The 15003-nt window shown below is 34.5% G+C and overlaps 2 protein-coding genes across 2 annotated transcripts; both read left to right on the top strand.

The window, feature by feature from the left end:
- Positions 1–4270: 4270 nt before the first annotated feature.
- On the top strand, positions 4271–5726 carry INS49_011608 (uncharacterized protein; the record flags this gene model as incomplete). Its single annotated transcript, XM_043172321.1, has 4 exons — positions 4271–4316; positions 4382–4984; positions 5265–5665; positions 5721–5726. The coding sequence occupies 4 exons, from the start codon at positions 4271–4273 to the stop codon at positions 5724–5726; spliced, it is 1056 nt and encodes a 351-aa protein (XP_043024066.1).
- An 8424-nt stretch (positions 5727–14150) lies between these two features.
- INS49_011607 (uncharacterized protein) lies at positions 14151–14820 on the top strand (the record flags this gene model as incomplete). Its single annotated transcript, XM_043172320.1, has 2 exons — positions 14151–14392; positions 14460–14820. 2 exons carry the CDS (start codon positions 14151–14153, stop codon positions 14818–14820), a joined length of 603 nt encoding a protein of 200 aa, XP_043024065.1.
- Positions 14821–15003: the final 183 nt, after the last annotated feature.

Genomic DNA, 15003 nt, shown 5'->3' with positions numbered 1-15003 from the left:
TTCAGCTATCTGGTGTGGGTTGCCTACGCCCACGGTGAGATAGCTGACGGCTCGGTGCGATGTCAACAGTCTGGTGACGATGCTCCTCCGTGCAGGTACTTTGTCGTCCCAGCGTCGAGGCCCCTACGTATGTCAGCAGAGGCACCGGGCCAGGGGGGGCCTGGGAGTCAGGGAGCACTGCTGCCCCTCCAACTCCCCCTCCCCCTCCATGAACCTGTAGTGTACAAGGGCCCCCCACCTTGCTTTCTGAAATCATCCCACCACGGCCAAGCATCCACAGAGAGCTCCCCCTGCCTCTGCTGGCCCGAGCTTGTCCGTCCCGCCGCCTCAGTCTCTGGCGCTCTTCCGGATCCTGCTCGAAGCTATCTGCACGCCACGCCATTTGGCAGCCAGCCAGCTTCCAATCCATCCACTGCCCGGCTACAGCCTCCACCTCTCCCCGGTAGCCAGCGGGAGATGTCGCGGAGCCCGGTTAACCTGATCAGCATTACCTAGGCTCGAGCATGATGGAATCCAAACACCCATGACAAAACACAACATGAGCTTGGCGGCTGTCGCACAAGTCATCTTTACTTCGCCCCTGTATCGGACAAGGCGTAGGAAGCTTCGAACTGGCCGTGGACTCCGGGCTGTCGTCCCGAAAATCGCTCATCCACGCCGTCATACCTACTGTACGAGGCACAGTACCACGGCCTGCCCACTCCATGCCCGAAAGGCGGACCGATGATAGAACATAGCAGACCATGACTGCTGCTAATTTGATCTCACCGCGCAACGGTCGTCTGTCCGAGACACTCCAGCCTGTCTCGGCCGGGCATTGAGCTGCACCATCCAAACATCCAAGCATTCCAGTAGAAGCTTGCTTCGAAGTGCCTGACTCAGATGGTGCTCAAATAGCGCTGGAGTCAGCATGAGTATGGCCGACGCGCCCTTCACACCCTGATGGCCTCTCTGTCCAGCTCCGTACGCCGCTGCCCCAGATGAGAAATCGACCTTGACAGCTCGCCCGGTGCCACCTCGTCCTGTCCGGAGGAACCAGATGGGTGACGAGCCGGCCAGACTAGCCTTGGCGATTTCGGCCCCCGGCGTTGGCATTATTCTCGCTGTAATCAGCCGAGTGGCCGCACAAGCATCACACGTATCACCACAATGGCCATCTTCAGCCTCGACCTGTTTGTCCATGTTTCCAGAGCCCAGGTTCCCCATTGCGGCCCCTGCGGTCCTTGCGGCCAAGCTTTGGGCCTACGAATCGGACCATGAAAACTTTTCCCCCGTCACGCAACTCAGCCTGGTCCAAACACGTGCTGGAAACACACGTCGAACCATGCGCTCATGCCATTTCCATACTTCATGGCCATCTGTGCTAAATCGGGGTCCGGATCGAGTTCCCTCGCTCGCCTCCACGGCCAGCCTCCGCCCATGCCGGCAACAACTCATAGTGTCAGACCAGATTGCCTCATCCCTTACCCTCCGGAGCCACTTTCGACATGCCCAGCGCTCAAATCTGTGGGACCCTGCAGACCCGACTTGCCGCGCCCTACGCTGCTGGCTCCCGCTGGCGGAGTGCTCCTGCAGCCATGACATGACACTTGCTTCTTCACCACCTTGACAGCCAATGCCGTAACCTTCTTTTCAGCCTCACAACACCACCCCTATGTTCTTTTTAACTGGGCCGTCTGTCTGTCGAATCAAAGGGATGGCACCAGAGCCTGGGCTTCCCGAAAAGACGTCACGGAAACTGTCCATGGCCCAGTTTTTAAGCATCCAGCCAATTACCGCGTGAGCTCATTAACCAACTCGAAGATCCATCTCGGGACAGCGGAAGGCTACGCGTCGCTGCCTGCCAACATGGCCGCTTCATGCATACCCAAGACGACACCCCGCAGCGGATATGCAACATGCCAATCGATGCTGCTCAATCCTTGAAGTGATTGAGGTCTTTGGTGTCCCCGGTCCACGCAACGTAGTCATTGTGAAGACCATGCAGCTCAGGATTGATCACCGCCGAGGATTTGATCCTGGGGTTCCCTCCGCTGAGAGGAGGCAATACGAGATCTACGTTCGCTATCCTCAAACAAGCATCTCTCGGTGGTACATGGAATTCTGCTCACTGTTAACGTCTTTCGGTCCTAAGGAGGCCTGGTGGGTAATTCCCGACGATTCTGATCATGCTGCTGACGGCTATTGTCTAAGGCGCTTCTTAGCTGTCAGCGTGATGGGTTGAGACAGTTGAGCCATGTTTTGCCGGGTCATTTGTTGATATCAAGGGCGTTGTTTGTCGGTGCTGGGTAATTTCCTGTCAGATCAAAACTCTGATCTACGGCCCGCGAGCTGTTCGAAATGCCCTCACTGCATGCAGGCCTGAATCGTTACCAGCCCCTTTCGTGGCATTGGTGCCGACGGTTCCTCCCCTACGGCGATGCCTTTGTCAGCTCCGATGAGCACTGCAGTGTCGCCCGTCAGACGTCTAGGCAGGACAAGCTCTACTATTTGACTCAAATCAGGGGAGTTCCACGCGAACGCCGTCACGGGGTGGCCTTTTCGTGGTACCGGCAATGACTGCGGAGCCGTTTTCCCGCCGAGGGAACGGATCAAGAGACAGTCTCGTGCTTTTACCAGCCCGAACTCAATCTCGAGATTGCGTCACACCAGACAACTCGCACAGTCGTGCTGAAGGAGATCTTCGATCCCATGATACATGCGGCGAATTTGCAGCTGTTCATCGAATCGGCCCGGGAGCGGAAGCCGCTGCAGGGCCACAGTTCCTCTTGCCCGTTGGTCCCAGACCAGGCGGTCCAACACCACCCGGACGAAGAGAAATATTCCAGTCGACCCAGCATCTCCGACAAAAAACCATTGTTCCACGATCTCAGGCGATGGATAACCGTCTTCTAGCGGTCACCTATGGGCAGGGATCGTGGATTGCTGGTGGTACATAACAACAGTTTTGCTGTCTCAGCCTTGGAGCTGGGGCCACCATGATACTGGCTGAGATACCTATCCTGCCATTTTCGTAGTGCTCTCCTGCTACGGATCTTAGCGACCAACATTTTCAGACGCGGTCTTCCAGGGTGGGAATCATCGTGTTTTTGGGGCACGTGTCAATGAGGACCGTCGTCAAAGGACGGCGCCTAATTACGTGTCGCTAGATATTTGTGGGAGAGTTGCAGTATAACGTTGGTGGTTTCATGTGCTCAATATTTTCGAAGGCCGCATGGAAGTCCGCATAGAAGTCCGCGCGGTGGAATCTTGCTTAGGAAGGAGAATAAAGATGAAAAGACATTGAGTATCTGGGTGAGTTCCTCGGCTAAGGGTACTTTTTGCCCAACTATGTATTGACCACAGTGTGTAAAGAGACTCAAGAAACCCTCATGTCTATCATATTACCAGGTAAAGCTAGCTAATCTAGCTCTGCATAAGATATTATTAAAATAATAATTGTTGAGCCTGGAGACTATATTTTTATGATCAATCACTAATTATTCTGTGAGAGAATAATTAATCAAATGCCGTCAGATACACATTGCTGCACAAATATTCCGAGCATTTCCAGTCATGTGTCTAGAAGCACCGTCCTGAACTGAAAAGTTCTCAACAGTTTATGGAGCCTTCATGACATATATTTTACATGATCAGTGAAGTGAAGTTTTTAAATCTTGTTCTGTTCTTCACAGGGAAATCCAGAGAGAACACACGATACTGTGTATCAAAACATTCATTGCATTTCATAGTGATTTGCTCTTTGGGTGTGCTTTATCTGCGACTTTTGTCCAACTATTAGCACCTGGGTCCACCTCTCAAGAGCTCCGCAAATGCTTGGTACAGGATGTCGGCTAAATACAACACAGTGGCAGCTGCAGCAATGGGCTCAAACAATTAGCCCACCCTCTCAGCGCTATATTTCCCGAGCTGCTGCATTGCGCTACGAAGCAAGTGTTGTGTGGCCATACGACACCGACTACGGTAGACTCGAAACTTGGTTCGAAGCGGCTTCAAGCGGAATATGCAACCAGTATACATCTAGCAACCAATGATACACGGCGGCGCAGCACTGGACCTGCATAGGCGCCCTGGGCGCCCGTCAACATTCGGCGAGAGGCCTGTCAATTCGTCTCCGCCGCTCGCACTTTAGCCATTCAAGCTGAGCCGCAAATCGATGCCATTATATGTAGATGTGTTGCGGTGCATAGGAAAAACGGCGTTCCAGAGCTCTCCTCTTTCGTGGTCTATCTTTGACAAGGTTCTTGTTCTCACGTTACACATCCTTACAATGTCGACGGAACGGCGACCTTTCAAATACTCTCCGCTCAAGAGCGGTGAGATCCGGCTTTGATTCCCCAGCCTGGCGATCCTAGGGGGCTGACATGGAAGCTGAAGTCAGCACGACTCCTAAGCAACAAGGGCAAGGGCAAGGCTGGAGCACCTTGCGACTATGACGCCCTCTCATACACCTGGGGCAAGCCAGACGAAGGTTTTCCCATCATCTGCAATGGCCGGACCCTCGTGGTTCGTAGGAATCTGCATGACGCCCTTCGCTGCCTGGCCAGGCGACTCCAGCAGGCAGGCTCCTCGCCACGTCGGATCTGGATCGATGCGGTCTGCATCAACCAGTCGGACGAGGATGAGAAGTCGGAACACATCAGCCGCATGGGCAATGTCTACCGCTTCGCAAGACAGGTCGTTGTGTGGCTCGGACCTGGCCACGGGGCAGATCATAATGATGCGGCCATCGCCTTGCTTCCTTTGCTCACCCAGGTCGGTGAGGCCACATTTGAGTACATGATGGACTCCCGCCAGCCCGAGCCGGATTTCTCAAACATGACCATGCCGGCCGCGTCCTCACCGGTCTGGAAAGTCCTCAGCGACATTATGTTCCATGATTGGTACACCAGACTGTGGATTGTGCAAGAGCTCGCTCTGGCACAGTCCGTGGTGGCTCTTGTCGGCGACAGCATGCTTGATTTCGACACGCTCGAGAATTTCCGTAGGGTTCATGAAGGGTGTTTTCTCGGGCAATATTCACAACTTGGGGCCGGGTGTCAAAGCCTTGCAAAAGGAAGGCGCCGAGCGTAATGTTGACATTGCGAGGTTGTCGAACACCGCCAGATTCATCGTTCTCCGCGGTGTTCTTAACGATATCCCTGGTACAGAACCTCAGCAAACATCGTCATTGCGGGAAGCGTCTGCTACCACAGTAGCTCTGCGCAACAGATGGAGGCGGCGTTGGGCTGTCTTAATTGATCGCTACAAAACGTGGCGAACAGTCTCAGCATCGACATGGTTCGCGGAGATCAGCAATATACTATCGCCGACCTCATCAGTTGTCACACCTATTCCTTCCCCCGCCCCACAGAGCTTGACCCCCGAAACTTTGGATCCACTTCTGAATGCCGTCTACAAGACCACAATGCCACAGCAGTGTACTGAAGCCCAAGATCGCGTCTTCGGAGTCCTCGGTTTTGCTGAGGACAGGACTGAAACCAGAGCGCTCGGGTTGGAGGACAAATGGGATCCAGCGGAACTCGCGAAGCTATACACGATATTCATGGGATACGTGTTTGAGCGCGGCGGGCATGTCATACAAGACCCTGGTCGCAGGTTTCTGTGGGAGTTGTTCAGCCTCGCGTGCTTACCAAAGAAGACCGGCTGTGTTGGTAGGTCTCTTGTACGTATGATAATCATATAGGAAGCAATCGTGTATTAATATTGTTCTGTCTAAGTTCTAAGAGGCTACGTGCCCCGGAGGGGATAACTAAAGTAGCCTTTTAAGTAACAAGGGTCGTACTTACCAATACTTATAGTTTTTCTCTTCTTTTAATAAGTATATATAATCCTTATTATAATTAGCTTTAAAATCATAATTTATTATATATTAAGTATATATAACCTTTATTATAAGAAAGCATTATTAAAAAGGCTTAAAATTATAACTTATAAGTTTTAAAGCAAGTCTTAATAACCCTTATTATTATATTACCCTTTAAACTTATAACCTTTATTATTATATTATTTCTTAAATATTATACTTATTATTTTTAATACTTAGCTTTTAAGGTTGCTTTTTTATAAAGATTATTAACTTTTATATAAAGGCTTTAGTCTTAAATTTCTTTTTTATAAGGAAAGTTAATGCTTGCAAAGTTAATGCTAAACCCTTTAGCTTATATTTATTTTTATTATATATCTTTATAATATAAATATTATTATTTCTATCCTTACTTTTATTATTAAAATGCATTTAGTATTATTTTAAATTATTTTCCTTTAGCTACTTTTTATCCTTTTAAAATTAAGCATTACAAGCAACCTAATTATCCATTAAATCCTTTTCTTACTTTTTATTATTCTTTTTAATTTTCTTAATAATTATTTTTTGCTTAGGTTGCTTAGGTAATAGCGCATATTTCTTAATAAGTCCTTTTATATATAGGCCTTATATATGCTTATTAATAATTTAATATAAAAAGTTTTAAAGCTAGGTTAGTATAGTAATTTAATCCTTTAATAACTAAATTTTTCTAATTTAATATATATAAAAGATACTTAAAATTAAAACTCTTATTAAGTTATTTATTGCAAAGATTGCAATAATTTAATATTTAAGATAATGGTTGCCTTAGTAGTTTTTATTATTAAAAATGTTATATAATTTTATATTAAGAGTTTTAATACTTTTAATATAAATGCATAGCTTTTTAATTATATTATTAAAAGATATTTACTTATCTTAATATTAAAAGTTATTAATAATTTAAATAATAGTTATTATAATAGCATTATTTAAGAAAAGTATCTTAGCTTAAGCTATAGCCATAACCTTTAGCTTATTAATTTTAATAATTTTATAAAAGTTAACCTTAATAAGCAGCTTGCTCTTTTTAATATCTAGCATAAAAGTAAAGTTAAAGGCGGTTTTTACAATCTTTATTAAGATCTTATTAGCTTAGTTTTAATTATCTTTATCATTAGTAATAATTAAATTACCATTAGTATTAAGCAAATAAGAGTTATTATTATTAATATCCTTATTAATATTTATTAAATAAGCAAGCAAATAAGAATTATTATTATTAATATCCTTATTAATATTCATTAAATAAGCATTATTAGCAATAACCTTATTATAAAAACTAATAAGATTAATAAACTTATTTTTATTCTTATTAATTAAGGCAATTTTAGCCCTTTTTGCAGCCTTAATAATAATTCCAATTTTTATTTTATCGCTTAATAAGAATATAATTGTAATATTCATTTTATTAATTAAGGTTATAATTGCAATATTTATTTTATTAATTAAGGTTATAATTGCAAAGCTTATTTTATTAATTGGAGTTATAATTATAATATTTGCAAGAAAATCTTAATTTTAATTAAGAGTTGCAATAAGGCTACCTTTAATGCTAGCTATGTTAATGGCAGCTATAGCAATAATTATATTAAGTATATCCTTAGCGCGGGAAGTAAATGCAATATTCGCTAAATAATTTTGCTTGCCATTATTATCCTTATAAGGTATATTAATAAAAATATTAAATAATTTTTATAAGTTATCATTAATATTCTCCATTATAATAAAAAGAAAAAAGATTTTATAGGAATTTAGCAATTAAAATAAATATTTATAGTATAAAACTTTATGATTATTATATAATAATTATTGGTTTATTTTTTTTTTTAATTATAAGAAAAGTTAATAAGTTGTAAATAAATTTAATAAAAGTTAGTTTTAACGTTTCGCTAATAAATAGCAGCAAAAGGTAATAATAATAATAAGGTTAACTTTAAAATAATAATTATTAATAATATTAATAATTATAAAGTTATTTTTATATATAATAAGATATTAAAAAGGTTTTAGTTAAAGTATAGAAGGTTAAAGTTTATATTAAGGGTTTAAGTTTAAAAGATATAAGGTTTTGTAACTAGCGGTGGCGAAATTAAAAGGAAAAGGGTGCTAGCAGTAAATTACTCTTTTTTTAGCAGAAAGGGGCTACTTTAAGTCTTTTAACCAACCCATTTACCTATATGCAAAGCTTATTATTATTAATAAGCTTTTATAATACGGTATTTAAAGTTAGTTTTATTATTGCATTAGCAGAGTTATCTTTCCTATTTATTTACCTTATTTTAATAATCTTTCTTATTTTATATAATTTTCATAATAATATAATATTAATTATAAGGTGCTTTTCCTTTATTATTCTTAACTTTATAAGGTATTTATATAGGCTATATAAGTTTATATAAATAATTAAGGGTATATTTAGCAATAAGAGTTATCTTATAGCTATTTTAATTATTATAACTAAAGAGATTTTAATATTTACTTTATTTATTATATTATAAATTTTACTTATTAATATGCTTTAAGTAATATATTTATACTTTATTAATAATTAATAAAAAATATTGCTTATTATTATAAATCCCTTGATTTCTTTATAAGTTTTATTTATAAGGATAATAATATATTTAAGTTAAGATATTAAGTTTTAATTATTTATAAATAATTTATTTATAAATATAAAAAGTTTTATTATTTTAAAATCCAAAGGTATATACTTAATTCCTTATATAGCATTATTTATTTATTATAATAATTGCATATTTAGGCTCTTATAATTTCCTGCCTTTAGGTTTTATATTTATATAACTATTAAAAGATTATATAAAGCTTTTAATTAATAAATTAAAGCTATGTATACTTTGTAAGCTCTTTATTTAAGGTATCTTTAGGGAGCGTTTTTAATTATTGCATTAATAAGGGCAAGTTTATTAGCTTATTCTTTTTATTAAATAGTAATTAAGCTAATAATATTTATAATTATATAAGCCTTATTATAATTTATTAAGTTTTTAAGCATTAGCTTTTATTTTAATTTTCCTTATAGTTTTATAGCTTTTATCTTAATCTTCTCCTTATCTTAAAATTTTAGCATAAATAAAATTAATATATTATTTATTTATATGCTTATTATTTTAAAGGATTATGCAAGCTTTATAATTATTAAGTAAGGATTATATATAAAGCAGTTCATCTTAAGCTTTTATTAATAATATTTCTAGTATATATTAAATTAGTAAATGCTGGATTTTGCTATGCTATATAAAGATTAAATAATATAGATAATTATGCCTAAAGGGTATTTATTCTTTAGTTTTTTTAATAGCTTTGCAAGGATTATTTTATATAATTTAAACTTTACTTAAGGGTAAGCTTAAGTAATATTTTAAAGTATAAAAATTATGCTTTTTTCTTAAATTAATAAAAGAGTAAGTGTAAGGATTATTTATTAGCTTATTTTTTAAATAATTAGGCTTTATATTAAAATTAATTTCTTTTTATTATTATTATAACCTTAAATAATAAATTAAGATTTTTTATAAAGTTTTATAATTTTACCTTTTACCTCTTATATTATATAGGATTTAAAAAAATAATATTTACTATATTGCTTTATTAATTATTTCTTAATTTAAAAGATACCTTTAGCAATAAGGTTATTAATTTTCATTTTATTAAACTCTTTAAATAGTAAGCTTAATATTATAATAACTCTATCTTATCTTAATTTAATTACTAAATTATAATTTTCATTTTCTTTCTTTAAAATATATAATATAATAATGCAGTCTTTTATCTTTAATAATGGTAATTATATAATAGGTTACATTTAAGGTTTTATAGCTAGGTTTTCTGCTTATAAGGATTGCATTTTCTTATTATTATCTTAATAATATAATTAAATAACCGTTAACTTAAATATCACGGCTTTATTTAATATATCCAAGGTTATATTATAGCCATCCATAGCAATAACCTTATATAAACCCTTTTATCCCTTTCTTTTTCTTTACATACAAACCTTATATTATAGCAAATATTCTATATTAAAGATAGGTTTAACCTTAGTATTTAATATATCTTATACTTACCATTTAGCCATAGTTTTTTATAGCATCTTTATAGCCTTTAAAATAGCTTTTACTTACTTTTATATTAATAATAATAATAGTAACTTATGCAACACTCATGGGTAGGCGCTAAAGATTAGGAGCATAAGAATTAATTTATCTAATCTAGCAATATTATTAATAGCTTTTATAGCTATTTATAAGATAACATTATTATTTATGCTATTATATAATTTAATATATAAAATTTTATATGCTTATTTAAGGGCTTAATAATATCTCTTAACTTTCCTAATAAACTAATATACCTTTATAAGGACTTATTTACATTTAATTCCCATTATCCATACCTTTAAACAGAATTCCAAAAATATAAAGTTCATTTCTGCATTATATTTAATAATATTTAGTAATTCTTAATATATATTAATTTAAAGCATTTATAGTATTTACTATGCAGTTTTTATAAATATAAATTTTAAGAATTTTACTCCTTAAAAAGCAATAGCCTAATTTATAATATAAAGAACTAAATATCCGCTTAAATATATTACATTAACTAAGATTTTATAATTAAATTCATAATTATTATATAATATAAACTTAAAACGCCTAAACGCAAGTCCGCTTATTTAATAATAATAATATATCTTCTTAATCTTTATCATTACTTATTTATTAATATTTAAATTACCGGCTTTTTTAAGCATTTAATATAATTAATTTATTAATAGATATTTAAAGCAATAGTAAAGTTTCCTTATTTTTATTTTTAAAAAGAAATATATAGCATTAATAATTTAATTTAAGAAAAACCATAAGTAACCCTATTTTTTAAATATTAATATAATAGTTATATTATTAAAGGAAATTATTTTATTTATAATATTATTATAATATATTTAGAGTTTATTTATATTTGCTAGGTAAAGCAAGAATGGGGTTTATATTTAAACAATATGAAAGTTAATATAATTAACTAAGGTAGAAATTTCCATTATGCCAAGCAAATTAATAACTATTTTATTATTAAATTTAACTTTAGCTTTTCTTACAGTAATTATATTAATTTAATACTTTAAGTCTTTTTATTATAGTATAAGAAATTGCTTATATTTAGCTATGAATATTAATAATGCTTTTATATTTAGCAAAATTCCTTAAAAATAAGTTTAATTATATTTATTCTTTAAAATAAATTAACTAGCTGTAATAATTATTTTTATTTAAAAAACATTATCTTTTATAATTTAATATATAAATGCTTTATTAGTTAAGAAATTAATATTTATATAATAAACCTTCTTATTAGGTTCTATCTTTATAATATAGGTATTACCATTATAATTATTATCTTAATTTTATTTATCTTTATATTTATAAAATTTATCTTTATTATTTATTTTATATTCCTTAAATTTATTTAAAAAAGTATTAAAGTTATTATTATAACCTTTATATTTATATTATATTAAATAGCTTTTTTTTGCTAAATATTGCTTATTAATTAAATATTTAGTTAATTAGCATTTCTCCTTTTTATAAACATAATATCTTTTCTTTTAAGGTTATTCTCCTTCTCCTTTGTAAGTATTATTACTTTAAGCTTTATAATTAATATTATAGGATTTTAACTACTTAAAGTTTAAATAGCTTAAGTTTAATTAGCTAAACCTTTAATTTCCTTAAAACGCTTAAGATTATAATTATTATCTTTTCCTTAGCTTTTAGCTATTATATTTATAATTAATATAATATTAATTTAAAACTTTATTTATAATATAAATTATAATTATATAGCTAAGCTATGTTTTTATTATAAATCTTAAGTTTAAAAATAACTTTTTGCATAATTAAGTTAGCTTAAAAAGAGCTATTTTTAGCTTAAGAACTTCTTTATAAGCTTTAATTACCATTATTCTTAAGTTATCCTTTTTAGCATAATCTTAACTTAATGCTTATTAGCAAAGTTATAGCTTATTAAGTATTAAATATAAAACCTTATATAAGTTTTTATTTAAATTTTATATTTTTATTTTTATAAATATTATTATTATTTAATTTATATAATAATATTAATAATTAAGGTTTATATTAAAATGCATCTTAATTTTAAGATATGTTATTATAAATATATTAGTTTAATTTATAAAATAAAGATAATAGGCCTTGGCTTAGTCTTTAAGCATTTAAGGAAAAACCGCATAAAATTAACTTAACTGAATTTTAATATAATAATAAATATTAAAAAATATCTTTATCTTATTATTTAATAAGTTATATAAGTCCTTAATATACTTATGAAAATTATTAAAGGTTTTTATAAACTATATTAACTTTACTAAATTTAAGTATTTATTAAAAATATATTATAAGGAAAGAATTTTATATAGGTTATACTTTTTATTTAGCGAAAATATTCCTAAGGCAGCCTAAGGTTATATTAAGTATAATATATATTTTTAATATAAGCTTTATCTTTATCTTTTCATTAATAATAATAAGCCTTGCTAGCTATATTAATTTTTAATAAATTGTATTACTAAGTTTAAGTTTTATAATTATATGCTTAAAGCTAATGATAGTAATAAATATTACCTTGGAAACTATCCTTTTGGTGATTATTATTATTTAAAGCCTACTTATAATGCTTATAAGGGCTATGCTTATAATTACTATCTTTAAAGTTATATGCAATATTTATTTATGCTTAATTCCAAGGCTAATAGAATATTGCAAAGCTTATTATCAATCCATTTTAATCTTTCCTTAGCTTAAGCTATAATAACTAATTATAATACCATAGGTTAATTATTGCATTCTATGTAAATACCTTATATCTAAAGAAAGACTTTTAAGCATTATTAGCAAGAATTTAGCAATGCTTTAAATATTACTTATATTTACATTATATAATCCTTGCGGTAAGTAATGAAAAGGTTATTATTATAAAGATTTTATTATATATAACTTACTAAAGTACTTGCTAAGTAGGTAACTAAGTATTTTATTAATGCTCCTTATGCAAAGGCTATAAACTATAATTTTAAGTTAATATATTCATAATAGGCTAAGTTAATTAAAGTTTAAGCAAGCATTTTATTAATTATATACCCTTTAATAAAAGCTAATAGCTCCTTAGCATTATTAGCTATGCTTATAGGTTTTTATGATAAATATTATAAGGAGTAAGCTATTAATAAAATAAATAATATTTAAGAGCAAGTTAATAATGGTAATTTAATAATAAGCAAGTTATGATTATTAAAAGGAAAAAGTTATTAATTCCTTTAAGCCTTAAAAGCTAGGGCTTTTTCTCATTATTAAGTCCTTTTATATTAGCCAAAAGCATAATGCATAACTTACGCTTGCTTATAATATAGCATTGCATTAACTTTAGTAATTATAATAATTACGAGCTTTATTTATTTAGCAGTTATAATAATTATAAGCTTTATCCATTTAATAAAATAAAGCTTTATTAAGTTTTATTAAGTCTTAAAAAGGATTTAAAAATGGGTTTGTTTTTAATAAAGTCTTATGCATAATAAACATATATCTCCTAAATGGCGATAAATATATATATGGATATTATAAGGAATGCTACTTAATTTATTTAATCTTTGTAATATTTACTTAAGGAGTTTAATAATATAAGGAGGCCTAAAGAAGCAATTATTGCTATATAACGCTTACTAACAAGGAGGATATGATTTTTAAGTTAAGGAAATCCTTATAGGGTTGCCTTTTCTATCTTATTAATCTATAATACCTATAACCATTAATTAGTATTAATAGGTTTCTTATATGTATAATAATTATATGGGAAGTAATTATATATTGGTGTTATTCTGTTTAAGTTCTAAGAGGCTACATGCCTCGGAAGGGATAACTAAAGTAGCCTTCCAAGTGACGAGGGTCGTACTTGCCAACAGGCTGGGCTTCCTAGCTGGTGTCCAGACCTTCAGGTGCAGCGTGGACCGAGCACGCCGTACGGACTTTCGCTACTGGCTAAAAGAGGATTTTCTGCGTCAAATGCAAAAAACGCCTTGGGTTTTGCCTCGCATGATTACCTTTACACAGCCGACGCTGGGGTGATGAATATGAGACGAGGGGGCAGTCAGAACAAGTTTGTGGTGAAGGGCGCAGTGTTCGGTTGTCTGAAAGAGGTATACCCGGCTTTCCCTGAGCTAGATTTGCATTTCGGCCTCGATGAAGTGGGTCATTTGAAAATGCATGCAAATATAGGACAGTGGGAACAGGAGATCGCGAGCAGGGTGTTGGGCCCTCGGGGAGACAGGGCTGAGGACGGGGGCATTGTGAGCTTGGATACCTACTGGCGGACTTTGGTCGGGAACCAGACTGCCCTTTCGGCAGGCGACTCAGAATTCACGTGTGAGATACTATACGCCCTCAGAGACTTCCATGTCCGGATGACGAGATCGAAGACAAAACTCGAAGAACTGAAAGAAAGGTGAGAATGAAGATGACCTTTGTCTCTGCCTGTTGTGTTCTGAGAAGACTAATCTCATTCCTGGCAGGTATGGCAGTTATGATGCAGCATTCAGTGAGGGAGGCTACACTTCGACCGAAGAATACAAGGAGACCCTGGTCCTACGAAAACATTCGCCGCCGCTGGCCTTCTCGAAAAACATGGGTGAAGTCCAGGTCGGTAGGCAATTGTTCAGCACGGCCGATGGACGGTTTGGATTCGGGAACGTGGGTATTCAGGAAGGTGATGTGGTATGTATTTTCAATGGTGCAGTAACACCACAAGTCCTGCGTAAAGTGAACGAGGAGGATGGGACTTACAAGCTGGTGGCTGCGGCCTATATCCATGGGATGATGAACGGTGAAATTCAGGAGCTGGGATTGGAGGCAGAAGATGTACATCTTATCTAGGCATTGTGAGATAACTTGAGCGACGGGAAATGGGCAATGCAACGGGTTCAGTCGAGTGTGAGGAACTGATAATGCAAGGAAATTCATCAAGTAAAGAGTCCTCTGAACAGCCTTTCTGTAGTGATGTTGCACTTTTATATCCAGTAATCGATGAGTATTATTCACTTCGTATCAATTCTATAA

This window comes from Diaporthe citri (genome assembly GCF_014595645.1).
Source record: "Diaporthe citri strain NFHF-8-4 chromosome Unknown scaffold_5, whole genome shotgun sequence".
Classification (NCBI taxonomy): Eukaryota; Fungi; Ascomycota; class Sordariomycetes; order Diaporthales; family Diaporthaceae; genus Diaporthe; species Diaporthe citri.
This window is presented reverse-complemented; position numbering and strand designations above follow the sequence as displayed.